The 25,402-nt window shown below is 52.1% G+C and overlaps 1 protein-coding gene across 1 annotated transcript; it reads left to right on the top strand.

Moving 5' to 3' along the window:
* The first annotated feature begins 792 nt into the window (after window positions 1-792).
* GDF6 (growth differentiation factor 6) lies at window positions 793-18,434 on the top strand. The gene is made up of 2 exons (XM_008255769.4): window positions 793-1,394; window positions 15,253-18,434. Exons 1-2 carry the CDS (start codon window positions 992-994, stop codon window positions 16,218-16,220), a joined length of 1,371 nt encoding a protein of 456 aa, XP_008253991.3. The 5' UTR covers window positions 793-991; the 3' UTR covers window positions 16,221-18,434.
* Window positions 18,435-25,402: the final 6,968 nt, after the last annotated feature.

The following is a 25,402-nucleotide window of genomic DNA, read 5'->3' as shown; positions in this document are numbered from 1 at the left end:
CGGAATGCAGCCGGGACGTGGGGAGGCGGGAAGGCGAGGAGAGAGGGGCAGTGGGGCTGCTGTGCAGCCGGGGGCCAGGCCGCGAGAGGGAGGAGGATCCCGCGAGCAAACCTGGCGGAAAGCAGCGGCCACAGCCGGCGCCCGGAGAGGCTGGGGCCTGCAGGCGAGCGCACCAGCCTTCCGCCTCCTTCAAAACTCGAGTCTCGTGGCCTTTGCCTGACCTCGAGGGTCGGGTGTAGACCGCCTGTCTTTTGTGGGGAGCGGTGCCCCTACCGAGAGCATGGGGCCGTTCCGAGCTGGGCCCTGCGCCCGGCGCCCGGGGAGGCTCCCCTGGTTCCAGGCTGGCCCCTGAAGGGAAGCGAATGGCCGGCCTGGCGCTGGCGATCGCGGAGAGACGGTACCAGCACCCGGAGCCAGCGCAGCCCTCTGCCCAGGCGCCTGCGCCAGGCCGGCTCTGGGGGGCGCCGCCGCCGCTTTCCCTGCGCCCGGGCCGCGGGCTCCCGCAGGCGGCCAGCGAGGAGCGAGAGCCCGCACGGGGCTGTGGAGAGACCGGGACTCCCCGGGGTGCGAGGGGGGACCCCGGCGCGGCGAGCAGGCCCTGACTCCCCCGAGGCTGGAGACGGCCGGCTCCGGGGCCCGCAACCCCGCACGCGTCCCGCGGGGGCGCTGCGCCCTCCCGCCACACCGGCTCTGCGCTGCCCCTCTCCCTACACCTCCGACCCGCACCGCCCGGCCTCTCCTCCTCCCACCCTCCCTCCTCTGCTCTGCCCTCCCTCCCCTCCCCTCCCCTCCCCTCCCCTCCCCTCCCCTCCCGGCGAGGGGCGGGAGGGGGCGTGGCAGGCCCGGGGTTTGTGTGACTGGGACCCGGCTCCTCGCACTCGGAGTCTGCCCGAGGAGCCGGGCCCCGGCCGCTGTCCAGCCGCTCCGAGCCCTTAGCGCCCTGCGCCGCCGCCGCCGCCGCCTCCCGGGGAGACGCAGCCACTCGCTCGCCATGGACACCCCCAGGGTCCTGCTCTCGGCAGTCTTCCTAATCAGTTTCCTCTGGGATTTGCCCGGGTTCCAGCAGGCTTCCATCTCCTCCTCGTCGTCATCCGCCGAGCTGGGCTCCACCAAGGGCGTGCGGGGCCGCAAGGAAGGGAAGATGCCGCGGGCGCCGCGAGAGAGTTCGGCGGCCCGGACGCCCCGGGAGCGCGAGGAGCCGCGGGCGGAGGATGAGCCCCAGCGGCGGCCGGCGCAGGAGCCGCCTGGCCGGGGTCCGCGCGTGGTGCCCCACGAGTACATGCTGTCAATCTACAGGACTTACTCCATCGCCGAGAAGCTGGGCATCAATGCCAGCTTTTTCCAGTCTTCCAAGTCTGCCAATACGATCACCAGCTTTGTAGACAGGGGACTCGGTAAGTGGTGAAAAAGACGGAGACCCCTCCCACCGGGGCTCGGCGGCCTCGCGCCGTTCGGGCTGCAGGCTGCGTTTATGAATCCCCTTCCCGCTCTGCACACCTACCCTTTTCTTTTTATGGATTGTTTTACTAAAGCCCGAGTAAGTTGCAGGTTTTATTCCAGTCTGCTCTCTCCCTTCCTCGCTCCGCTCGCTCTCGCTCTCTCTCCTTGCCCTCGTCTTTTGCAGAAGGCTGCGTGGTGGCCGCTCGTCTGGCAGTTAGTGGAGGAAGTGTGGAGCATAGGGGGCGGCAGGCAGAAGCCCAGGACCCCAGAGGGGTCAGGGTGGGAACTGACGGAAGCCGCACCTCGCGGTCCGGGGTTGCGCGGGATCCCGGGTGCAAGGTCTGAGCCGCCCGGGGGAACAGGGCGGGTCCAGGGGTGGGCCTTGGGAAGCTGGGAGCGCCTGTCCGCTGCGGAGAAAGCCCACACCGCGAGTCCCGCCTTCCGAGGAGCGGGTCCGCAAGCGGCGTCGGGCTGTGCCTTAGTCCAGCTGCCGCCGGGTTCTCCGCGAATCCGAGTGCCAGGTGTGGGATCAGCAGCCCAGCGGCAGCCAAGCACCCTTTGGCCTTTCTCTTCTCTTTTCTTTCTTCCTCCCACCCCCCACCCCCCACCGCAGCGACTCCGAGGCTGCAACTCGAGTCATTTTAGCAGCGGCAGCTGCAGCAAGTGGCGGAGCGGGCCGGAGGCAGGGACTGTTAGGTTTGGGGTTTTGTTGCCACTTTATCCGCAAGCGTGCGTGGGTGCGCCCATTCACCTCAACCAGGCAACGCTACTCTTAGCGCTTCTGCCGCTCGCCCCATCCCTGGTCCCGGAGCTGGTGCCTGTGTGGGCGTGCGCGGACACCCCAGCGCCCCTTCTTGCCAAAAGCATTGGTGTGAGCGTGGCCCGTGCCCTCGAGGAAAGCCGGTCTCCGAAGTTGGAAAGGGCTCCGCAGGAGTCAGAAAACCCAGTTCCTCGAAAGGAGCGACAATAATGTGAAGGAAGTAGGAAAGGACCGGCAAGAGGGGGAGGGAGCAGAAAGGCAGCTGGAGATAGATTCCCGCAGCTACCCACTGCCTGCTTTCCCTACACTTAGCTCCGCTAGCGACCCGGACCCGTTCTCAGCCTTCCATTTGTAGGCCAGTGGAAGTGGGCTCAGCCAGCAACCCAAGAGGTGCTCCACCACATTTGCCTGGAGCGCTTACAGTTTCGCGAAGCTTTGCAGAACACGCTAAGGAGCGGCCTCCCAGCCCCGGGCTCTCCTGGGTCCCCAGCCCCTAGTCTCTGCCTCCCGCGGCCTTCCAGGAGCGCGGGGGTCCTGGCTAAGCTGGGACGGCCGCTGCAGCCTCAGGTCAACCATGTTATGAGCTGCCAAAAGGTTGGGGCTCGGAATTAATGCCAGGTATTCCGTGATGACTTTAGGGCCATGGGAGTCACCTTTGCAAAGAAACGTGGCTTCTTGGTTCCCCCCGCGTCGGGGTTGCTGTGCAGCTCGCCAACTCCCTGCCCCTCCAGCTAAGGTCGAGCTTCCTCCCACCAAGGCTTCTGCTAATCGCCAGCCTCCTCTATCCCCTTGCCGGAGCAGAGGCTACGGAAAGCTCAGAGCAAACTGTTCCAGAGTCCTTTCCCCAAGGGAAGAAATCCCGGAGGCCCGGGCAGGCCGGCAGTGGGTACTCATTTTCCATTCCCGGTAGGGAAGTGGCAGGAATCTCCGCCCCTCCCCCAAGCAGGCACCCCTAACTCGTTCTCTGTGCCCTGTGAGTCTGGCACAGGGCCAAAGGACCCTGCGGGTTTTGGGGAGATGTCTATGGAAGCCTGCGGCTCTCGGACAGCGGGGTGGAGAGGTCTCGAGCTCGCGTCACCCTTGCCGACCCTGCAGCCCTTCCTCTGGGGGCACCGCTCTGTGAGACCCTGGGCGCCGGAGGTAGAGGAGGGAGTGGCTGCGCGCCCAGGCTGAGGCGGAGTGTGTGTGTGGGGGGTGTCTGCTCTCGAGCCAGGGTCTCCAGGCCGGCCGGACCGAGATCCAGACGCCCAGCTTCAACCCCAGAATGCCGTCGAGGGCTGGGGCTGCGCGCGGTCCAGGGCGGGAGAAGACGCGGTGCGAGCAGCCGGACCGCGGCCTCCAAGGCCAGGTCTGCCATACGCCCCCCAGGTTCCAGGAAGACGCGGAAAACCGCAGCTCGCCCATTGCGAAGGCGGGGCGGCGGGTGGCACGCCGCGCTGGGGCAAAGCTGTGCGGGGCGGCCGGAGGGAGGGGCGCGCGGAGCCGTGTGGGGAGGGGGTACGTTGCTGGCTGCAGCCCCTGCTTGATAAAGGGAAAGCCTCACTTTCCCTCTCACTGATTTTGATTTGATGTGTCACCGGCGGTGACCTCGGGCTGGACCTTCCGGGGCTTGCTTAGCATCGGGCCCCTGATTGGAGTGTTTCAACTCAGCGATCTAATTGAAGGCTCATGTCATAACACATCAAACGGTGTCTAGTCTCCCGTGATGGAAGGGACCGGCTCGCCGCGCATCCCCAGCTCCTGGCCAGGACTTCCGCCCCTCTCACGTGGGGGCCGTTAGCTGCGCCAAGCACCGCCCCCCCCCCGCACAACCCCTCCCCCAACCCGCGGAAGCCGAAGCCAGGAGGAAAGAGCAGGGGCCAGCAGCCTAGGACTGGTCCCATTGGGCTACAGGGGCGCCTTGCTTTGGGGATGTTTAAATCGCCGAAGGAGGGTGGCAGACTTGGCTCTGAGCAGCAGGGGTCCCTTAAGGGGAGGAGCCAAGAAAAGGGACGGAGCCGCGAGCGAAGGACGTACAGTGTTCGTAACCAGCCCTTGCTTGCTCACACTGGGGCCTCGAAGGTCGCACCTGAAGACCAGGGTCCAGAGAGAGAGAGAGAGAGAGAGAGGATAAACTCTGCCCCAGATGCATGGAGAACGCTTGGTTCTCTAAGAGCAGCGCGCTCTGTGCTACCCCACCCCTCCACACCTCTCCCCACGCTCCAGGAGGAGCCCTTGTGGCTCGCGTTTCTTTATCCGTCTCTCCTTTCGGCTTACTCTGTGGACATCTAGGAGGCAATAATAATAACCCAGATTTACTGAACAGAAAACCGTCAGCCATGTACTGTGCTAACATCTGCTACACGACTTATTTCGTTCTCACTGCTATTACTCGGGAAAGTGCTACAATCACCTGTTTTTAAAGAAGATAGGTTAAGCAAACTGCTCAAGGTCACACAGCTCTGAGAGAAGGTAAAACAAACATAAGATTCTAGACCCAGCATTCTTCATTAGGGCGTTATGTAGGTGAGGTAAGGGGTAAGGGTATTTCTAAAGGGTCCTGTAAGAAGCAGAGTCAGAAAGAAACATGAGATTGTCCTGGTCTGATAACCTCTGTAGTTTCCGAAGAGCCAGTGAGGGGTTCAAGTGCAAAGTTGGATTTCAGGGTATGAATCTGTTGTGTCTTCCTTCCTCCTAGACTGATTTTAGCAGAGGAACAATCCACTTTATCTCTGGTCTTTTCAGATGCCTTCATTGTGCGTTTTAAAAATGCTGGTTAGATCCAGAATGATGAGGAAGTGTGTGCATGCATGTATGGTCTCAGTCACCGGACCCAAGTGGTTCAGGTTGCATGTAGTGAAATTACAGTGAGCTCATGAAATCACTCATTAAGTGGCCGCCAGTTCTGGGGCCCTGGACCCCCAGCCTTGGGGCCTGGGAAAGGCAGACAATTAGAACTTCCATGAATTTAGCCCGGCTGAGGGATGGCAGGAGGATTGGGGGAGAGATTAGACTTGCGGCTCCTGCGAGAAGCCTCACACCATTCCAACAAAAGGGCGAAAAAAGATTCTCGAGGATGAAAGACACAAAAGGAGTCTAGGAATACTCCCGTGCGGCAGATTTCCATATGCCCTTGCAAGAAGAGCATTCTAATTTTGTTGTTGCTGTTACAATAGCGCTCTCAGAAAGGAGGCAGGGAGGAACAGATAAAAGCCAAAACGAGATCGGGACATCCTTCAAAGACTTGGCCGGGTAGAAATGACTGGAGCTGGTTTGTCCTAGTCGTTTGTGGGCTTCTCCGTTTACCTTCTGGGTGGTGATTATCAGGGGCAGGGCTGGAGGGCTCTGGGGACAGGCCGGCGGGGGGCAGGGCGCGGGGTGAGCTGCCCAGTTCCCTCGCGATTGAAGTTCCTCTGATACATCATGTTTATGCAAAACAGCAGGTTTCTGGGTGGACCTGGCCGCAGAGTGGTGCAATCAACCCAGCAGCGCTCTTGCCTGGACCCTGTTGTCGTTGGCAAACGGAAAATGAAATATAAGCAGGGAAGTATTTTAATGGGGACGGAGGGAATTCACAACTGTTAATTATTTGGTGACCTTGTATTCGATTTGTTTGAGTCCCTTATAAAAACACTAATTCAGACCAGACGGCCAAGCGAGGAAGCCGGGCAGAAGGTTCCAATCTAGGCTTTATTTCCCCGGGAAGAAGGGACAGCCTTGGAAAGGGCTTGCTAAGCGTTCGAGTGTGTGCATGGGCGGCGCTCCGGCGCGCACACAGGCGCGGAGTTGGCGCCAAAGTCCAGGTTCAGGATCCGCCACCGGCCGTGTGCACCGGAAGGTCCTAGGGAAAGCCCTGATTTCGGGGAGAGAAGCCTTAAACTGGAAATATGTTCTGCCTTTCTGGCTGGAATGATTGACATGCTCAAGGCCACAAACTAACCTCTTACCCAAGGGCTTGTTAAATACCAGTTATTGTCATCCCTATCCCTAAGGCCTTAAGGGCTGCCTCACAGGGAAAAGAAAGAAGCTAAAAAAGCATGTACGTCTTCTGCAGCAGGGTTTGGGATCCTAAGTGAAAGAGCTTCCTTGGCCAAACAGGCCAATCTGAGGAGAATGAGAACACTAAGCGCTTCCCTCCGCGCAGGAGTTTGCGCCCTGCTGCAGCTGGGGGATGGGGATAGGAAAAACATGCCCAAACATCCGGATCGTTTCTGCGCATTAAGGAAAAAAAAACACCCAAACCACAGACCACGAAAGGCCTGGTGGCTCCCTCCCCCACCCGCAAACAATCTGGACCTCAAAGCTCCGCCTTCCGATCAGAGGGGATGCGCGATGGGGAGCCGCGAGTCCACCGGCGCTGCGCCGGCGGGGCGGGAGCGAAGCCCTGGCGCAACCTGCTTTTCTCAGCGGGCGCTGAGGTTCTGGCGCACCTCCTCCACGTGGTGACGGCTGGCGGGAGCAGGGAATGGGGTGGACGCGTAAGGGAAGAGGGTAGCAAAGGATTACGGTAGAACTCTTGCTTCCTGCCTGGCCTGCTGCGGGCATCAAGGGACTCAGAGCAAAGCAACAAAACCCCTGGGGACTTTTAAGTAACGTGAAGAGCATTGGTTAGACAACCCCTCGGGTACTGAATAACCCAGGCCAAACGACGCTTTCTGGATCAGGAGGCAGTCGAGGTGAGGAGAGCGGAAAGGTGGATCCACCGCACCACCCCGCTGCTTGGTACATGCCGCCCCCTCCGCCCCCATGCCCTGGCTGTTTATTTTTAAGTTCAATGCCAGCTAAATGGTGTCTCCTGTTTACAGGAATTAAACAGCCCTTATAGGCCTAACGGATTCCAGGGTTGCCGTTCTAGGTCTTCTGGCACAGGCCATTAGCCCTGCTGGGGTCCCAAAGGTTGGGTGCGTTTTGCCAAGAGCTGGTGCAGAAGCCTGGAGCTGGCTCAAGGCGCGCTGCGTGGGACCGCGTTCCTAGCGGAGCGCGCGCGTCTGGGGGCGGGGCAAGGCTTAGGGACCCGATAGTGGGCGTGCCAGAGAGTAGAAGGGCTGGCCCCAGGCCCGAGTCTGTGCTGGCTAAGCTTCGGGAGAAGGACCCACGGCGGGCGCAGCGGCGGCTTGGCAGGTCGGCTTCGGTGGAGGGCGGGGCGGTCCTTCAGTACCGCCGGGTTCCGTGCGCCCTCTCTGAAACCTGACTTCCAGGCAAGTTGGAACACCCGCTGCCCCACTTCCCAGCCGACTGCTGCTTCCACATAAGAGATACTGGACTATGGCCCAGCGCTCACACCACGAATCTCATTTTGCCACATTGCTTTCGAAGTCAGACCAAGGTGGACGCCGCGGAGCCGGCTGGCGGCGATCCGTTCTGCAGAGGCGGGACCCAACCCGGTGCGGTAACAGCACACGCCGCTGCCATTTCTCCTGCATTGGACTCCTGGACTCCAAGAGCCCAAAGCCCTATCCACGACCCCAGGTCCACCCCTGCCTCCACCTGCGACCTCAGAATTGGCTGGGGAGGGGAAACCGTACAAAATGGGCACTTTTTTCCACTTTTAATCTCCAGGTTCTCAAAACAAGCGGCTGATCATGTTCCAGCCCCGATGGCAGCTACACGACTGCGAATTCTTATCCCACTCCGGGGTCCCGTGTGATGGATCCTACTGGTCAACGGGGCAGGGACGGTCGCCCTCAGCAAATCAGCCGGGTCCCTGCGGACGACGCCCATGCGCAGGCTGCTTGCGCTCCGCGGAAAAGCAAAGAGGAAGGGTCTGGCCCTCGGGGTCGTTCTGAGCTTCGGTTTGGTTTTCATCTGCAGTGTGGTCAGGTTAAGATTTGAGCCTCTGTGGCCAGGTGTCCAGGGTGGGGCTGGGTGAATCTTCGCAAAGTGTACTTGATTTGGTTTTTCCTCGCTGACTCTCCTGCCACTCAAGACAGCTCAGCTATGAGGGTTTTCCAATTAAGTCCGTGGAAACTATTTTGCAAATGAATCCGTTTCATCCTATAAGAACAAAATGGAGACTCCTGCTGGCTGTACTCAGTGCTCAGGGGAGAGGACTGGTAGCTGGTCCCCAGCACCCGCCAAGAATGGGTGCCCTTGGGGCTGGCTTACTGCAGTCGAAGACTGCGCGAGGCTCGGGGCCAGCGCAGTTACGTTTTCAGTGCGGTGAGATTCGAGGCTCCCTTTGCCGCCCGGCTTCCCTTCCTCAACCTTTTGCTTCATGCTGAGCCTGAACTTAGGCACTGACCTTGGGATTTCTATGCAAAATTCAGGCAGGACACCCAGACTTGATTAACCAGACTGCTGCTTGTCGTGGGAAGAAGGGCACTTCCCTTGGGCCCCTCCGGCTTTTGGAAGAAGAAAACAAGCTGAGAAATGTAGGGCAAGCCTTCGGGAAAATACTGAGGAAGCCAGAGACCCAGAGAGAAGCTGGGCCAGTGCGTGTGTGGCGAGAAGGCGTGTACACCGACAGACCCACTCCCTGGACCCTCGCAGCTGACACATGGTGCAGCCACCCCAACTCCCAGCATAGGCATGACCTTTTGTCAGGTGAAGATTGGAAACACTGGCTCCTTGTCTCACACTTGAGGCAGGCTCTGTGGTTAGTTGGTGCCTCACAAAAGGGCATAGGGGAGGTCTGAGCTAGGAAGGCTCTCAGGTGTCTCAGAGCTGTGTCTGTCCAGCCCAGGAGGGACCTGAGCCAGCACACCTACTAGCACTGGCCCTAAGCTCTGTGATGAAGAAAATCTACATTTGGGGTGGATGTCCTAGCTTCACCTGGTATTGTGAGAAATACCAGCAGTAGCTGATGTAGTATCACAGGACTGAGAAAGGTCCCTGAGGTAGGGGTGTGGTTGTGGCCCCCATAAGCCTTGACCTTCGCTGGACTTCAGATGAAGAGGAACCCCAAGTGCCTGCTTCTTTCTTTACTCATACTACTCAGTGACTTCTCTCTACTTACCTCTGGATATCTTGAGAAAAATGGGCCATATCCCCTCAAAAGAGTCACACAGGTGCATCTCCTCCTTCCCCCCAGGATATAAGTAGTTACAGCAACACTGGCTACCCTTGTGCCTTGACTCTGATCTTCACAATGACCTAGCAAAATAAAACTGGTTCTCTCACTTAACAGATTTGGTGCATGAGGCTGCTGGGAGAGATGCTGTAACCTTGTCCACCAAAGGTCACCCAGACACCAAGTCACAGCTCAGGATTCAGTTTTATGCCTCTGCGACTCTGAGTTTCTATCCTCATTCCATGTGGTCAGTGGTAACTAACATTTGCATAACATCTTCAGCAGTTTTCCCCCTCTCCTTGCCTCCCCGCAGTGCCCTGTGAGTTGGCATTATCATCTCTATTCTGCAGACCAGAAAGTTAAGTTTCCTTATATATTCTCTTTCAACATTTCAATTATTGACATTCCTTCGCTTCTACTGATTCAAAAATAATGACTGTTGGAGATCAGGAATTGAGAAGGAAAGAGCTTCTGAAGATTTCTATCAGGCACAGAGGTCAAGGCTGGGATATCTAGGGTGGTGGCTGCCAGCTTGGCCACTTACTGGCTTGCATAAGTTACTCTGAACCTGTATTTTCAGTCATAGTGATGCTCTTCTCAGGGGTAGCTTGGGAGGGGTTAAATGCGTTATTACAAGTTAAGCATTTAGATCATGCCCAGCACACAATAAGTGACATACCAGAGTCTGCTATTACAATTACTGTGCTGGTTGGTCAAGCAAATGTACTGGGATAAAGCCATAGCACCCTGGAAAGGTGAACTGTGTGGGTTGTCCCTGAATGCACACTCTATCGAGAGTGCTTCAAGATGCATCAGGAATCCACAAGGCTGGGATCTCAACAAGGCCTGGCTCTGGAGGGGTGCATCCTCAGGAGTTTGCCAGGAAACCACTGTGTCCCAGGGGAGCAGTAAGTAGCGTGGATACCAATTATCCTGGGAGGAGTGAGAGGGTGGTGGTTTATTTTTACTCACCAAATACAACTGGCTCTATTTCCAACCTGGTGGGGAGTGTGGAAGCTGAGATACCTAGGGAAGACATAATTGCACACCCAGCCTTGAATTCTGAGCTTGGAAGTCTTCCTTCCGGCAAAGAAGGGGTCCAGCCCACCTAGTGTTACATGTCTATAAGACCATGTAGCCTCGCTCTTGCTCCACTACCCAATCAGGACTCAGGTCTGGAATTAGGACCTTCTGCATCCCATCCCTTACTGGTTGCAACTCATTGGGCAAGTTCGCATACCTCTCAGAGCCTCAGTTTCCTTAGTTATAAATGGGTATAACAGTAAGACCCACCTCAGATACTTGCTGTGATGATTCAGGGAAAGAGGCTCTAAGCGTGTGCCTCATGCCATTAAGTGCTCAATGCTGCTGCTGGCTCTAAAATGGTGTGTGTGTGTGTGTGTGTGTGTGTGTGTGTGTGTGGCTTAGATGCAAAGACATCTGGAGTTTTCCTTGCAAAGTTTTCCTAGCCATGGGGTGGGGAGTATGAAAGCCCACTGTCTACTGGGCTTTTTGAGCAGTTGCCTAGCAGGGGTCTGTGCCTTCATAGGGAGTGAGTGGAAGGTGTGGCCAGGTAGCTAAAGGAGGTTGGCTGGGCCTGTCAGACACCTGGCCAGGAGCCACCCAGGGTCACTGAGGATGGACGACGCAAGCAGTGTGCACGCAGAGAAGCGTCTGAGAGCTTGGAGTCTGAGGGTTGGGAGAGCTAGAGCCGCTGGTGGCCCCTCAGGTTGGCAAGGGATAGAAAATCTAAGTGGGCCCTCAAAAGGGACCTCAAGCTGTGCATATGTGTCCCAGGGATGTCTTAGGAAAATGTGGTGTAGGACTCTTCTTACCTCAAATCAAGCAAAGTTCCAGGTTTTCTGAAACCATCTCCAGGCTGGCAGCCTCTAGCAGGAGACATGGGGTGAGGGGCATGGAGAGGAGAATCGTGCCCTGCGTGCCCTTCCCTTCAGGCCATCATCCTGGATTTTAGGTGTGGTCATGGGCATCTTTCCCTTTTCATTCTGGTGTTTACTTTTCTAGTTTCCTCCAGCCAAAAACTGTGGCTCTGGACAGATGCTTTTACTTTTCCAAACTAGTAGTTTGTTGCTTCTTTATCCTCTTTCTCTCCTCCTCCTCCTATCTCTACCCTCCTCCTAGGCAAGGAGGCTAAGCAAATCCAGCAATTGTAACTTGAAAGATTTACACTGCTAACACTCAGCAAGCACCGAATGAACTGGGGTGTGAGCTGTAACAAGCCAGGCTGATGCAAATTAAAAGCAAAATGAACAGTTCCCCAATGTCTCACTGATCAGTTTCAATTTAAATGAAATCCTGTGCCTAAAGCCCAGGATTCATTTCCAGGGTGTAAGAAAGTGCTACAGAGTGTGAAATGAAAAATGCATGTTTCCAGTCAAGGGAATGGGAGGGAGTGAGGGTCACTGCATGACTCAAGTCTCATCAATACAGGACTGAATGGAGGAGGAGGCTGGTGGGAGGCAGTGTGGAGGGCTGCTCCCGCACACAGGTGGTCCCTGGCAGCTGGGCCAGGCTCTGAGATGCCAGCTCAGCATATGAAATGCTTGCAGGGTCACAGTGCATGGTGCTGTACGTACTTCCCAGAGCAAGGCCTCCCCTGGGCTTGTGTCTGTGATGCCTGGCTCCAGAGCAGGTCCAGGATGGTGGGGAATGTGCTCTGTAGGGTAGCTGCACAGAGCATCACCCTCTTGAACCCTTGGCTTAGGGATTAGGGGTTTGGGAGACCCATTGAGAGAACATTTAGCTGAATGGAGAGAAAGATGCAGAGGTGGCAGTGGGGCCAGGATGGAGCTAAGGGAGATGGTGACTTGATCTGCTGATTACTATACCAGAACCTACCCTGGAGCTTTGGAGGGCCCTGTGTTGTTTCTTCTCCAGTGGAGACCCTTCCGCATGGCGGAGAATCCAAACAGCCTAGGTGCCATGCCCACCTAGACGAGTTCTCACAGCGTAATTCCTTGCATCAGCAGAATCAGCCTCACTTGGGCACTTATGAGTAAGGCAAATTCTGAACTCCACACAAACTTGTGGGGCCCGAGAGGATTTGTGTCTCTAACCAGTTCTTACTGATGCTGTATGTTGAGGGACCACTGCAAATGTAGTGGCTTTGAGAATCCTCTATTCTAGACCAAGCTCTAGGTACTTGGGCCACATAATTTCTTGCTTAAATAACCTTGAACTCACTTCCAGGGCCTGGACTATTTCTCCATTGGGCCTATCCTCCCAAGAGAGGATCACACCAGTGACATACGCAACTACAGGTGCCTGGGAAGCTTGGATCTAGGGTTAGGGTATCCATATGCATGCAGATGAAGCCGCTGGAGAGATTGAGATGCAACTTCTGTGGGAAGAGAAAGGAGCAGGATGGAAACCAAAGCTCCATGTGCCCTCCTGCCCAGAGACCTGGGGAGGGTAAGAGTGGGCTGATCTTGCTAGAAAGATCGCCAGAAATCCCAAGGTTGCAGAATCAATAGAGGCCTCTTTCTACAGACGTGTGCCTCAATTTTGACTCAGCTGTGCAGACTAAGCACTTACTAACCCACACTTAACAATGACAGTAAAGAATGAAAACAAAAGAGGGCTGATCTAACCATGTTGCATGAGAGACAAATGCTTCAATCATTATTCTGTACACCTGCCCAATGTTCTCCAAGAGTTATGTTAGCAGAAATAGTTTCTAAGGGTGCCTAGCTTTTATTTCTAGTAATCCCTGCAAATACAGTTTGGACTGGGTCCCCCACCCTGGCCACTCTTACTTGCATGCAGATCCCTGTACGTGGACTACAGTGAAGAGGGAATGGAACTTACAGTCTACATGCTTCAACCCCAGAATTAAACAGACCTAAGCATGAATCTCCGCCTCAGTACTTACTACCTGTCTAACTTGGGCAACGACTTCATTTCTCCAAGGTTTGCTTTTCCCATCTGCAAAAATGGGAATAATACCTGCAAAAAGTACCCACCTTCCAAAGCTGTTCTGTGCATGTGGACAAAGATTAGAAACACATCAGCCATCACAACATTCAGCTAGTAGTGCAGCAAATGCCATAGCTGTGTGCGTCTCATCACATCCAGGGTTTGGGGAGAGAGGCAGGGAGGTGAAGCCTAAGGAGACAGGTCCCCAGATCTGGGTGGTGGCTGGGCATTGTCGGACACAGGTTAGTTTCAAGAAGGAGAAGAAGTGTTCTGAATCCCTCCTGATTTTAACATGACCCTGGTCGTTTTGAAGGGCTTGGCTTCCATAAATCAACTGCCTGCAGCAGCTTTTCCCTTTTCACCTCTCTAACCCTTCCCACAGCTCCGTCTCAGGTCGGGGCATGTGTGTTAGAGGGAGGCAGCCGGCCCTGCGGTCAGCGGTCAGCCTGAAGAGCCGACTGGGTGTGGCTGGGGCTCCAGAGCCAGTGCCCCTGGGCTGCATCTGGGTAGCCAGGGAGGGTCGGACGGCACTCAATGACACTTTTACTATTGAAATCGACCCAAACTTTACTAGCTTCTGGGGAAAGCTGGGGGGCTTTGGGGATTTTTGTATTTGCTGGGTTGTAAATATTTTATGGGAAGGCAGCCCAGGAAAATCTGGTTAGCTTTCCGCCTTGCACACCGAAGTGGGGTTGGTTTCATGCACAAATGTGTCAGAAAAAAAGTAGTCCAGGTTTACCTTGCTCCTGAACAATTGGCGTTGGGTTTTAAAAAGCCTGCTACCTCATATGTATCTCTGCTTTCTTTTTCTCACTTGCAATAAAAGGAAATTACAGTCAGGATTGGTTGCAAAGCAAGAGAATTTCTGATGTAGTGGTGGAGGAAGGCGGAGGTGGTGGATGTCATTCCGTGTGTGTGTGTGTGTGTGTGTGTGCCCGCGTGCGTGTAAGTTGTGTGTAAGTGTCTATGGTGTGTTTTCCCTTCCAAATACATCTAGTTTGCATGGACTGCAGGATCTTCTCAGCGCATGGATGCCTAGTGTGTGTGCTGGTTCATTTGCTCCCTCACCCCTGGTATTTTTCAAAGTCTCATTGCTCCATTGTTTGTTGTTAAATGATTGCTGAATGGAAACAAAGCGGTTAAGGAGAGAAATCGCATAGTAACTTTTCCTTCCTTCTGCCTCATTTTGAGCCTTAAAGACTCAGCAAAACTGCCCAATGGGCAGCAGTGTTTACCCCCTACCAGTGGATTGTAAGTAGGGCTGCACCTTAAAATCATTTTGGAGCTTAGCAAACAAACAAACCAAAGAACCTCAACCAACAACAAACAAAAATCTCACGCTCAGGCCCTGTCCTTAGATTTTGATTCAATTGGCAGAAAACAGAGGTAGTTAAGTTCTCCAGATGGTTCCAAAGGGCAGCCATGAGAATGGCTACCGCAGAAGCTTCTCGCTGACTGGCCAGCGTGCAGTCCAGGTCTGGCCCCGCTCTAGGTGCTGAGGCGAGCCGGATGGACATGACATCGTCTCAGCGTCCGTGGACTGGTGGAGGGGCGGGCAGTGTGGCTGGGAAAGACGGGCCACTAGGGAGACAATTATAAACGAGGTAACTGTAGATAATCCTAAGTGTCGGGAAGATAATAAGCCAGGGTCCCCTGATAGCGGCCGAGGGAGGCCACTTTATATCGGGGTGGTCGGGGATGGCCTCTCAGAGGAGGTGACATTTGAGACGTGACTGATGAAGGAGCCAGCCGACGGGAGCTCTGAGGGAAGCGCGGCCCAGGCTCGCGACCACAAAGGGCACATTAGTGGTTACGCAGTCTCTCGGAAGAAACCCGGGAGAGCACCCCCGCCGCCGCCCCGCCTGCAGCCACCGATTTCCGCTCTGGGAGTCTGGAGCTGACCCGGAGGAGGGCGCCCGCCTCGGTGCGCCCCCTCCCCGAGCCGCGCCGCGCCGCGCGGCGCACTGGCCGGCGAGGAGCAGAGGGTGGTCAGGCCCCAGGCCACCTGAGCTGGACTACCCGGCCGGCCTGCCCCCTCCCCGCCCTTTTCCTCCTGGGGGCGGCCGAAAAGCACCGGGCTGATCTCCCCCTTAAGTGAAACTGACTGTAATTATTTTTTATCTCGCAGACGATCTCTCGCACACTCCTCTCCGGAGACAGAAGTATTTGTTTGATGTGTCCACGCTCTCAGACAAAGAGGAGCTGGTGGGCGCGGAGCTGCGGCTCTTTCGCCAGGCGCCTGCAACGCCCTGGGGGCCGCCGGCCGGGCAGCTCCACGTGCAGCTCTTCTCCTGCCTTTCGTCCCTGCTGCTGGACGAGCGGACCCTGGACCCGCAGGGGGCGCCCCCAGCCGGCTGGGAAGTCTTCGACGTGTGGCAGGGCCTGCGCCACCAGCCCTGGAAGCAGCTGTGCTTGGAGCTGCGGGCCGCGTGGGGCGAGGCAGACGCCGCGGAGGTCGAGGCGCGCGCGCGGGGATCCCAGCAGCCGCCGCCGCCGCCCCCGGACCTGCGGAGTCTGGGCTTCGGCCGGAGGGTGCGATCCCCCCAGGAGCGCGCCCTGCTCGTCGTTTTCACCAGATCGCAGCGCAAGAACCTGTTCGCCGAGATGCGCGAGCAGCTGGGCTCCGCCGAGGCTGCGGGACCCGGGGCGGGCGCGGAGGGCTCCTGGCCGCCGCCGTCGGGCGCCCCGGACGCCGGGCCTTGGCTGTCCTCGCCCGGCCGGCGGCGGCGACGCACGGCCTTCGCCAGCCGCCACGGCAAGCGCCACGGCAAGAAGTCGAGGCTGCGCTGCAGCAAGAAGCCCCTGCACGTGAACTTCAAGGAGCTGGGCTGGGACGACTGGATTATCGCGCCCCTAGAGTACGAGGCCTATCACTGCGAGGGCGTGTGCGACTTCCCGCTGCGCTCGCACCTGGAGCCCACCAACCACGCCATCATCCAGACACTGATGAACTCCATGGACCCCGGCTCCACCCCTCCCAGCTGCTGCGTGCCCACCAAATTGACTCCCATCAGCATCCTGTACATTGACGCGGGCAACAATGTGGTCTACAAGCAGTATGAGGACATGGTGGTGGAGTCGTGCGGCTGCAGGTAGCGGTGCCTGTCGCGTCGCCTAGTTCGGGACCGCAGGGGACGACCGACCGCAGAGAGGCGGAGGAGGAAGCTGGCCTGGGGGAGGGCGGGGCGGCCTGGCCGGGAGAACGCGGTGGGAGAGGTGGGAGCCCAGCCTGCCCTACACCTTCCACCTGCTAGCCCAAGGAGAGACGGATTTTCACACCTTGCCTGGCCAGCCCGGAAAAGCAAGTCAAGGATGACGACGACGATGATTATCACTATGGCTTTGGATAACCTTGTGTGTCTCCCAGGTTTTGAGAGGAGGTGAGGGAGTGGGGGTGGGGAGACCCAGACCTGTTTCTCAGCTTCTCCGTGGATTGAAAATTCCGAGTTGTAAAAGAGAAACAGTGCAAGAGGAAGAATCACCTTGGCCCACCTTGGCTTGCTTGTGGTCTACGTGGGTGAAGAAGGTGGGGGTCTTTCTGGCCATGTCACAGTCCATGTTGTGTGACCTCCCCAAGAAGAGTGTTAGAAAGGGGGATTGGCAACAGGAATGGGAGAACCAGGAAGTGTCCTGCCTCCAGAGAGGTGGGCTTCTGCCAGAGTCCTTGCCCCTGGCCACCTCCTGCTCACTGCTGACGGCTCCAGCCTGACGCCGTTACTGTTGCTTTCTCTGGAGGGCTAAAGGGATCTGGTATGGCTGGAATGACAAGAATTAGTCCATATGGACCCCCCCACCCCCAAGGATAATGAGAAACCACAAGGCCTGCCTCTGACCGGGGCTGACACAGAAGTGCAGACAGTAGCCCAGGCCAGAGGTAGCCCACCCCAAAGCCCTTTGTGATGTCTGTTTCCAATTGGTTTCCTTAAGCAGAATTTACAATTCAGACATCCCTTTCTAGGGGGAAGATGATTCCCCCACCCCCTTTTTAAGAGTTAGGAGTAGGGAACTGTGTAATTAAAGCAAGAAGTAAAGGGGAGGGAGGTGGGAATGGGACCCAAGAAGTGGATGGGCCACCTCAGCAGAGGAGAGGGTGGGAGAGAGGGGACAGGGCGGGAGTAGGGGGGGAGGATGAAAGGGGACACGAGGCCAGTCTCTGAAGTTTCTTTAAAATCCGTGTTCCCTCCCCTCTCTCTGACATTCCTGAAAGATTACCAGCCATCAATAGCCCAGGGCTCCCGCAAAAGAATTGTTTCAGTTTGTAATTACCAGTTAGGCAATGTTGTTAAAACTTAGTAATGAGAAGCTGTGAAAAGAGCCAAGTGTTGCATTGAGCTTGGGGTGGGAGATGGGGAAAGGGCAGTGAGGACGGAGGCAAGGGCGGGATTCATCTTCTGGAAGGAAGCGGGAGAAGGCACACAGCAAAAGCAAAGCATCCATTCCCGGGCATTCATGCACCTGGACTTCCCCAGCCTGCACCGTGGTGTTCTCCAACAGGGACCAAGAGTAGGCCCTTTGAAGAGCCAGCTTCCTCCTCATCTTTGACCATGAAATGGTTTCAACCAGGGAACTTGTATCAACCATTAAAAAAAAAAGTTTTGGTTTCTCCTAAGTGGTTTTGCTCTCTCCTGATCTAAACCTGTTGCTTGCTTGGTTCAGAGAACTACAAACTGTCAAAGAAATAGTGGGAATGAGAATAAATGCTAATATAAAATGCTAAGTAAAAAAAAAATACTTGGCCAGGAGAAATAATTTAAAATGCACATTTGCTTTGGATGCACTGTTGTTCTGTTAAGGCTGTATATATTTGTTTATTTAAGGTGACTGAAAGTGCAAAGAGGAAGTGGACAGCATGCAATTCATCTTAATGTACAAAACGTTATATGCACTCAAATGTTATAATTTCTAATATTTTTAAAGTTTATATTCGAGTTGTACAAAGTCGAGCATTCATCAGATTTCATTCTTTCATAATGTTATCATTTTCGTAAATATTATTGCAAAATTTTAAGCCTGTCGAATGGAGTTTTTTTTTAAACTGTCTACCTCACTATAATACAAGTATTTACAACACCAAAGTTACCAAAAGTCCATTAATATTCAAGGCGGTTTTTACAGTACACCTTTCCTGGATGCTACTCAACCTAATACTATATTATTAAACTCATTTTCCCCTTCATAACTCAGCCTGGTTTATATGGATCTATTTAGAAAAATCATTTTCTCCAGGAATTATTGTCAGTTGCATTTTGTTTCAGTAATGGAACTGAATGTTTGAAAAAGCATGCATTGTATTAAAATCCATCATTTAGAGCATTGGACTTTTTCTTTGTAACTCTGCAGTAACTCCTTTTGCAATGAAGTTTTCACGGGTCAAATTAAAGGCAAATCCTGGTTAGCAATTAGAACAGCGCTTACGAGCCTGTAATTCATTTCATAATCTTGAGAATTTGAATAGGAATTGGGATAGTTCTTAGTTTAAGTCCTGTTTACATTTATGCACACTGGAAGCAGAAGATACCTAGAATTTTTCTCTTAGTTCACTTGATGTCTTTTATTAAGCGTAGAGCTGAGTGTGGTGTTATTGTACATGTGTTATCTCATTTAAACCCCTCAGAAATGCCAGGAGGGAGACAATATTATAATCCCCATTTCACAGAGAAATGGAGGTGCAGAGACTTAGATAATCTGCCTGGGACTTTCACACCCTGGAGCCTGAGTTAACAACCATGTAATTCTGCCCCTAGATCATCCACCTGCCCTCGGCTTGTTCCCTGTGGCTTTGCAGTTGGCAACAGTCCTCAGAGTCATCCTGCCACAGAGGCCAGCAGCTTTGCTTACGGTTTGACAGTCTATGAATTGTGACTGCTAGGATAAGGGTGACTAATAAAATGGATATGGGTTGCAAAATTCAATGAGTTCTTAGCTTCCAGCTAGCCCTTGGAAATTGGGGTCATGGCTGGAGTATGGCAGGAGTTATATTTTGCTGGGAGTACCTTGTGTGTGATTTTCTTAGTTCCTTTACTAATAGGTTAAGTTTCAAAAAGCTGGTTGCAAGTGGACTGTTTAGAATGGAGAAACGTTTTCTCATGGAAACTGCACTCATTTGAGTTTCCAGATAATTTTACAAATAGCTTTCTTTACCCAAATTACCCAAATGGAACATTTTAACAAAGTAATTATATTTGTTTCTCAAAAGTTTATGAGAGAGAGAGAGAGAGAGAGAGAGAGAGAGAGATTCAGGGAGAATGAGCTCCCATTGACTGGTTCATACAATGGCCAGGACTGGGCTGGAGCAGAAGCTGGGAGGCAGGAGCTCAACCAAAGTTTCCCATGTGGGTGGCAGGAAGCCAATCACTAGAACCATCACTGCTGTATCCCAGGGCGGCTTTGGTGGAAAGCTGTAGTGAGGAGCTGTCTGTAGGCAGGCATCAAAACCCAGTCACACTAACACAGGCCATTGGCATGTTGACCACTAGGCCAAATGCCCCCTCCCAAAGGGGTTTTAACTTCTGATGATCACCTAGACAATGAAAATAGAGGCTCTTTCTCTGTCCTGTGTAGAGGCTGTTTTCGATTTTCCCACCTCTCTTTCCATATGCTCCACCCAATTCCATAAACTTCCACTTGCCCCAAGGACATCCAGCCCTGCATTTTAATAGGTCCCCAATCCAGAGATTTCTCTTTTCTGCATAAATATTTCCATTTCCAAAGTGATTTTTCTTTCTTCCCTCCATCAGAAAGTTTATCCCTTAACTCAAGTGTTAGGAGAAACACAACCTCATTGAATTATCCAAAGATGTAAATATGAGGGGTCTTTAAAAACTTCATGGAACACATGTATTATGAAAAAGCTATGCATAGATTTCAAAGGTTTTGCACCATAATAAACATCTTTTAACCCTGTTTTCATGAACTTTATGAAATAGCCTCTGATTTATTTATTTAATCCTTAGCTTTGGAGACATTGCATTTTAAAAAAAATATTTATTTATTTGAAAGGCAGAGTTAAAGAGAGAGAAGGAAAGGTAGAAATCTTCTATCTACTGGCTCACTTCTCAGATGGCTGCAGTAGCCAGGGCCAGTCCGAAGCCAGGGGCCAGGAGTTTCATTCAGGTCTCCCACATGGGTGGCTGGGGCCCAAACATTTGGGCCATCTTCTACTGCTTTCTCAGGTCATTATCAAGAATCTGGATTGGAAATGGAACAGCTAGGAATTGAACCAGCACCCATGTGAGATCTTGGCATTGTTGGTGATGGCTTAACCCATAATGCTGGCCTCAACATTGCATTTTAAGATGAACACTTTGGGACTGATATTATGGCATAGTGGGTAAAGCAGCTGTCTGCGATGCTAGCATCCCATACGGGCACCTGTTGGAGTCAGGCTGCTCCACTTCCAATCCAGCTCCCTGCAAATGGCCTGGAAGAGTAGGGTAAGATGGCCCATGTTTGGGCCCCTGAAACCTATGGGAGAAACCTGGACAAAAACTCCTGGCTCCTGGCTTTGGCCTGATCTAGCCCTGGCTGTTTCGGCCATTTGGGGAGTGAACTAGTGGATGGAAGATTCTCTCTCTCTCTCTCTCTCTTTTTCTCTGTCTTTCCATCTCTGTCTGTAACTATGACTTTTGAGCAAATAAGAGAGAAAGAAAGAAAGAAAGAAAGAAAGAAAGAAAGAAAGAAGAAAAGAAAGTAAAAGAAAAGAAAAAAGAAAAAGAAGAGAGAGGCCGATACTGTGGCACAGTGGGTTAAAGCCCTGGCCTGCACTGGCATCCGATATGGTCACTGGTTTGTGTCCCGCCTGCTCCACTTCCAATCCACCTTCTTGCTAATGCACCTGAAAAAGCTGCAGAGGGTGACCCAAATGCTTGGGCTCCTGCACCCACGTGGGAGACCCAGATGAAGCTCCTGGCTCCTGGCCCAGCCTTGGTCTTTGCAGCCATTTCGGAAATAAACCAGTGGATGGAAGAACTCTCTCTCTGTCTCTACCTCTCTCTAACTCTGCTTTTCAAATAAATAAAAATAAATCTTAAAAAAAAGAAAAATCTTGGATAACTTGGGTTTCTTAGGAGTGATATATAAAAAAAATCCAGACAACACAGGAGCAGATTCAGCACTCAAGCATGTGTAATCTCTGAGAGTGGTATAAAGAGGCCTTGCAAGTTCATGGAACATTCACATTATCTTTTAATTACATTTTCCCACACACAACTTGAAGCCCCCTTGTGTGTGAACTAGACACTGGTGATACAAAAATGAATGGAGAGAAGTTTATCAATGTGTATTTTTTGGTGTCCCTTAGGGGAAATTTTGTCAAATGAAGAAACTGTTTATGACTAATTTGTTTTAACATAAATATCCAGTGGAGTCAAGCCAAACATTTAATTACTTAGTTCTTCCCTATAGCTCTTAGGTTTCATGTATATTTTCCTGATTAAGATCAGTTTTCACCCTTGTTTTATTCATGACAGTATTCCTAACACTACCCCAGAATAGTGCCTAACCTAGCAGACATGAAACAAATTAGAAATTCTATTCTAATTACAGATCTAGTAAATTTAACAGTCATTTTCAAGTGAGCCTTTGATTATTGTCTCTCTACCTCAACTTTAATGTACCAACTTCCCTTCATCAAATAACTGCAGTTACAAATTTAGTTTAACAAACCTTCTTTAAATATTGTACATTGCTTTGATCAATTGCACACATTTATTTTTTTTAAGTCCTTCAAGTTTCTCTAACAGGAAAATCCTTCTCATATTCTTAAATCTCTCTAAGAAAAGAATAAATCAATTTCTAAAGATAGTGATTCTTAAGTTCTTTGAAGCTTTCTAATACTATTTGTACCTTTACAATTTTATTTTTCATTTTATTGGAGAGGGAGAGAGAGAGGGAGAAGAGGGAGAAGAGGGAGAAGAGGGAGAGGGAGAAGGAGATCTTCCATCCTTTGGTTTATCCCCCAAATACCTGCAACAGCCAGGGCTGGAACTAGACAAGGTCAGGAGCCTGAAACACCATCTGGATCTCCCACATTGGTAGTAGGGACCAATGTCCTTGGGCCATTATCTGTTGCCATCAAGGGTGAGCATTATCAGGAAGCTGAATCAGACACAGGGGAGCTGATGCTCTGATGTGGGTTGTGGGCATCCCCAGCAGGGACTCAAGCATATGCCAAATGCCTGGTTTTGTACCTTTTGACTTAACATTAGAAACCTAAAATTAATTACTCAGTCATTTAAACCCTTGACAAAAGCTAATTTGTTAGATATCTTAATAAATTACATTTTCTTAAACCTTACAAACATTTTAGATCCTAAGTACATATGGATTGTTCCAATGATTTCAAATGTTTCTGAACTTAATATGAAAGTGTTAGTTGGAGCTGGCATTGTGGTGCAGTGGGTTGAGCTACTGTCTGTGATGCTAGGAATCCCTTATGAATGTCTTGGGTACTCCACTTCTGATCCAGCTCCTACTAATGCTCCTGGGAGGGCAGTGGAGGATGACTTGAGTGCTTGGGCCCCTGCCACCTACATGGGAGACCCAGAGGGGGCTGTGGGTTCCTGGCTTGGGCCTGGCCCAGCCTTGGTCATTGCAGTCATTTGGGGAGTGGACCAGCAAATAGAAGATTGTGTGCGCGCACGCTCTCTCTCTGTGTAACTCAAGTAGATAATATAAATCTTAAACAAAACGAGAAAGTATTAACAATTTCTGTTTGATTTACTTAATCTCTGTACTCCATTCTAAAACTCATTTGGGTTAAAAATACTAGCCCACAAGTGAGATACAGTGACATGTCAGCAGGCTGTGGCTGCAAGTCTACAGTGAGTCTGTTTAAGAAAGGAGGAGAGGAATGAGCATTTGGCTCAGCGGTAAGATGACACTTGGGATGCCCACATCCCATACTGGTGGGCCTGGTTCAAGTCTTAGCTACCCCACTTCCCCTCCAGCTTTCTGCAAATATGAAACCTGGTAGGCAGCAGATGATGGCTCACGTACATGGATTCCTGGATTGGGTTTCAGTCACCTGGCTTTGGCCTGGATCAGCCTTTCTAGTAAAGTCAAAATAAATAAACAGGGCTGGCACCAAGGCTCACTTGGCTAATCCTCCGCCTATGGTGCCGGCACCCTGGGTTCTAGTCCCAGTTGGGGCGCCGGATTCTGTCCCGGTTGCTCCTCTTCCAGTCCAGCTCTCTGCTGTGGCTTGGGAAGGCAGTGGAGGATGTCCCAGGTGCTTGGGCTCTGCACCTGCATGGGAGACCAGGAGGAAGCAACTGGCTCCTGGCTTCGGATTGGCACAGCACGCTGGCTGTGGCGGCCATTTAGGGGGTGAACCAATGAAAAAGGAAGACCTTTCTCTCTCTCTCTCACTGTCTAACTCTGCCTGTCAAAAAAAAATATATAAATAAAAAATTTTTTCAAAAAGAAAGGAGAGTTTTCCTTGGGACACTGTAACAAAAGGAACTCCAAATCTGTATCTTTCATGGGTTAGACTCTCCAGGGTTCAAGATAGCACATGTAACTAAGTTCTTCCTTTTGGTTTGGATAAATTGAATTCCATACTCCCCATTAAGGTGTGTGTGTGTGTGTGTTTTTTTTTTTTGAAAGGCAGAGTGGACAGTGAGAGAAAGAGAGACAGAGAGAAAGGTCTTCCTTTTGCCGTTGGTTCACCCTCCAATGGCTGCTGTGGCTGGCGCGCTGCGGCTGGCGCATCGCGCTGATCCGAAGGCAGGAGCCAGGTGCTTCTGGTCTCCCATGCTTCCATGCAGGTGCAGGGCCCAAGGACTTGGGCCATCCTCCACTGTACTCCCGGACCATAGCAGAGAGCTGGCCTGGAAGAGGGGCAACAGAGACAGAATCTGGCGCCCCGACCAGGACTAGAACCTGGTGTGCCGGCGCCGCAAGGCGGAGGATTAGCCTATTGAGCCACAGCGCCGGCTTCCCATTAAGGTTTTGTAGCCAAATTTCCTCACTGATTAATTGGATTTCACATTTATTTAACTCCAAGGACATTTCTTTCCTTTTTTTTTTTTTTTTTTTGCCATGGACTTTAAATTTGCCATTAACCTTTAGCATTGCTTTATGCTACTTATTGAGTCACTCTTTCCTTACATAATTCTTTCATAATGTTTTTTTCAACTTCATTACTGAAAGAATCAGAATTTTGTGTCTTTTTTCTATATTCTTCCTGTCTAAAGTGCTACAACTCTTCAACTAAAATGACATCTAATGGAAACTGCACATCCCCTGTCCCTTGTCTAGTTCTATGGTCACCGTACTAAAAGTTGTATTAATGAAAACATGGTCGCTGTGTTTGAGGTGTTCTCAGGAATACTACTGCCATATAATTTTATTAAGTAATCTTTACAACAATCCTAGTTGTCATTGTTCTGCTTCACGGATGAGAAAATTGAGGTTTGCAGAGTTTCAATAGCTAGCCTCAGAGAAGCTAAGAGTTAACCTGGTAGAATGCAGAGCTCAGTCTCAACTGCTCATTCATTCTACAGCTGCTCAGTGAGTTACTAATGGCTGGCAGATACTGATTGAATCTCTTGGAAACTTAACATATAGAACTAAAGATGAAGGAAGTTGAAAAATGAGGCCAACTATCTAAGGTTTTCCAGGTTCCTAAAGGCAGCTACTCCCTCTACCTAAGTTTTGCTTTCTATGGTTTGTCCCTTTCTTTGCCAATTCACAAATTCAAAATTTAATCCACTCCAGCCCCTTCTTAAAGATTTATTTTAATTATTTGAAAGGCAGAGTTACAGAGAGAGGGAGAGACAGAGAAAGAGAGAGATCTTCCATCTGCTGGTTCACTCCCCAAATGGCTATGGCCAGGGCCAGGCCAGACCAAAGCCAGGAGCTTCCTCCTGGTCTTCCACGTGGGTGCAGGGGCCCAAGCACTTGGGCCATCTTCCACTGCTTTCCCAGGCTCATTAGCAGAGAGCTGGATTGGAAGTGGAGTGGCTGGGACTAAAACCAGCACCCATATGGGATGCTGGGGTTGTAGATTGTGGCTCTACCTGTCACCCTACAACACCAGCATCATACTCTCTGTCCATTATAACTGTCGAGGAAGCAGTAAGAATAGGACAGGGGTTGAAGGATGGGTAGAAGGGTTATATTTAAATATTTATAGTCATGAGTTCTTGGTACCATTTAGATGTTCAAACCAGGCATAATGCTAACCCTTCTAAGAAATTCATATGAAATATGATGAAATATATTTGATGGGCCAGCGCCATGGCTCACTAGGCTAATCCTCCGCCTGCGGTGCCAGT

Source organism: Oryctolagus cuniculus, chromosome 6, assembly GCF_964237555.1.
Source record: "Oryctolagus cuniculus chromosome 6, mOryCun1.1, whole genome shotgun sequence".
Lineage (NCBI taxonomy): Eukaryota > Metazoa > Chordata > Mammalia > Lagomorpha > Leporidae > Oryctolagus > Oryctolagus cuniculus.
Note: the sequence above shows the minus strand (reverse complement) of the source record. Positions and strands in the feature narration are given on the sequence as shown.

Excerpts from the sequence above, each read along its gene's own strand:
- GDF6 (XM_008255769.4), top strand. The coding sequence starts at position 992 with ATGGACACCCCCAGGGTCCTGCTCTCGGCAGTCTTCCTAATCAGTTTC. Across the intron at positions 1,395-15,252 it reads CTTTGTAGACAGGGGACTCG|ACGATCTCTCGCACACTCCT; the intron begins GTAAGTGGTGAA and ends TTTATCTCGCAG.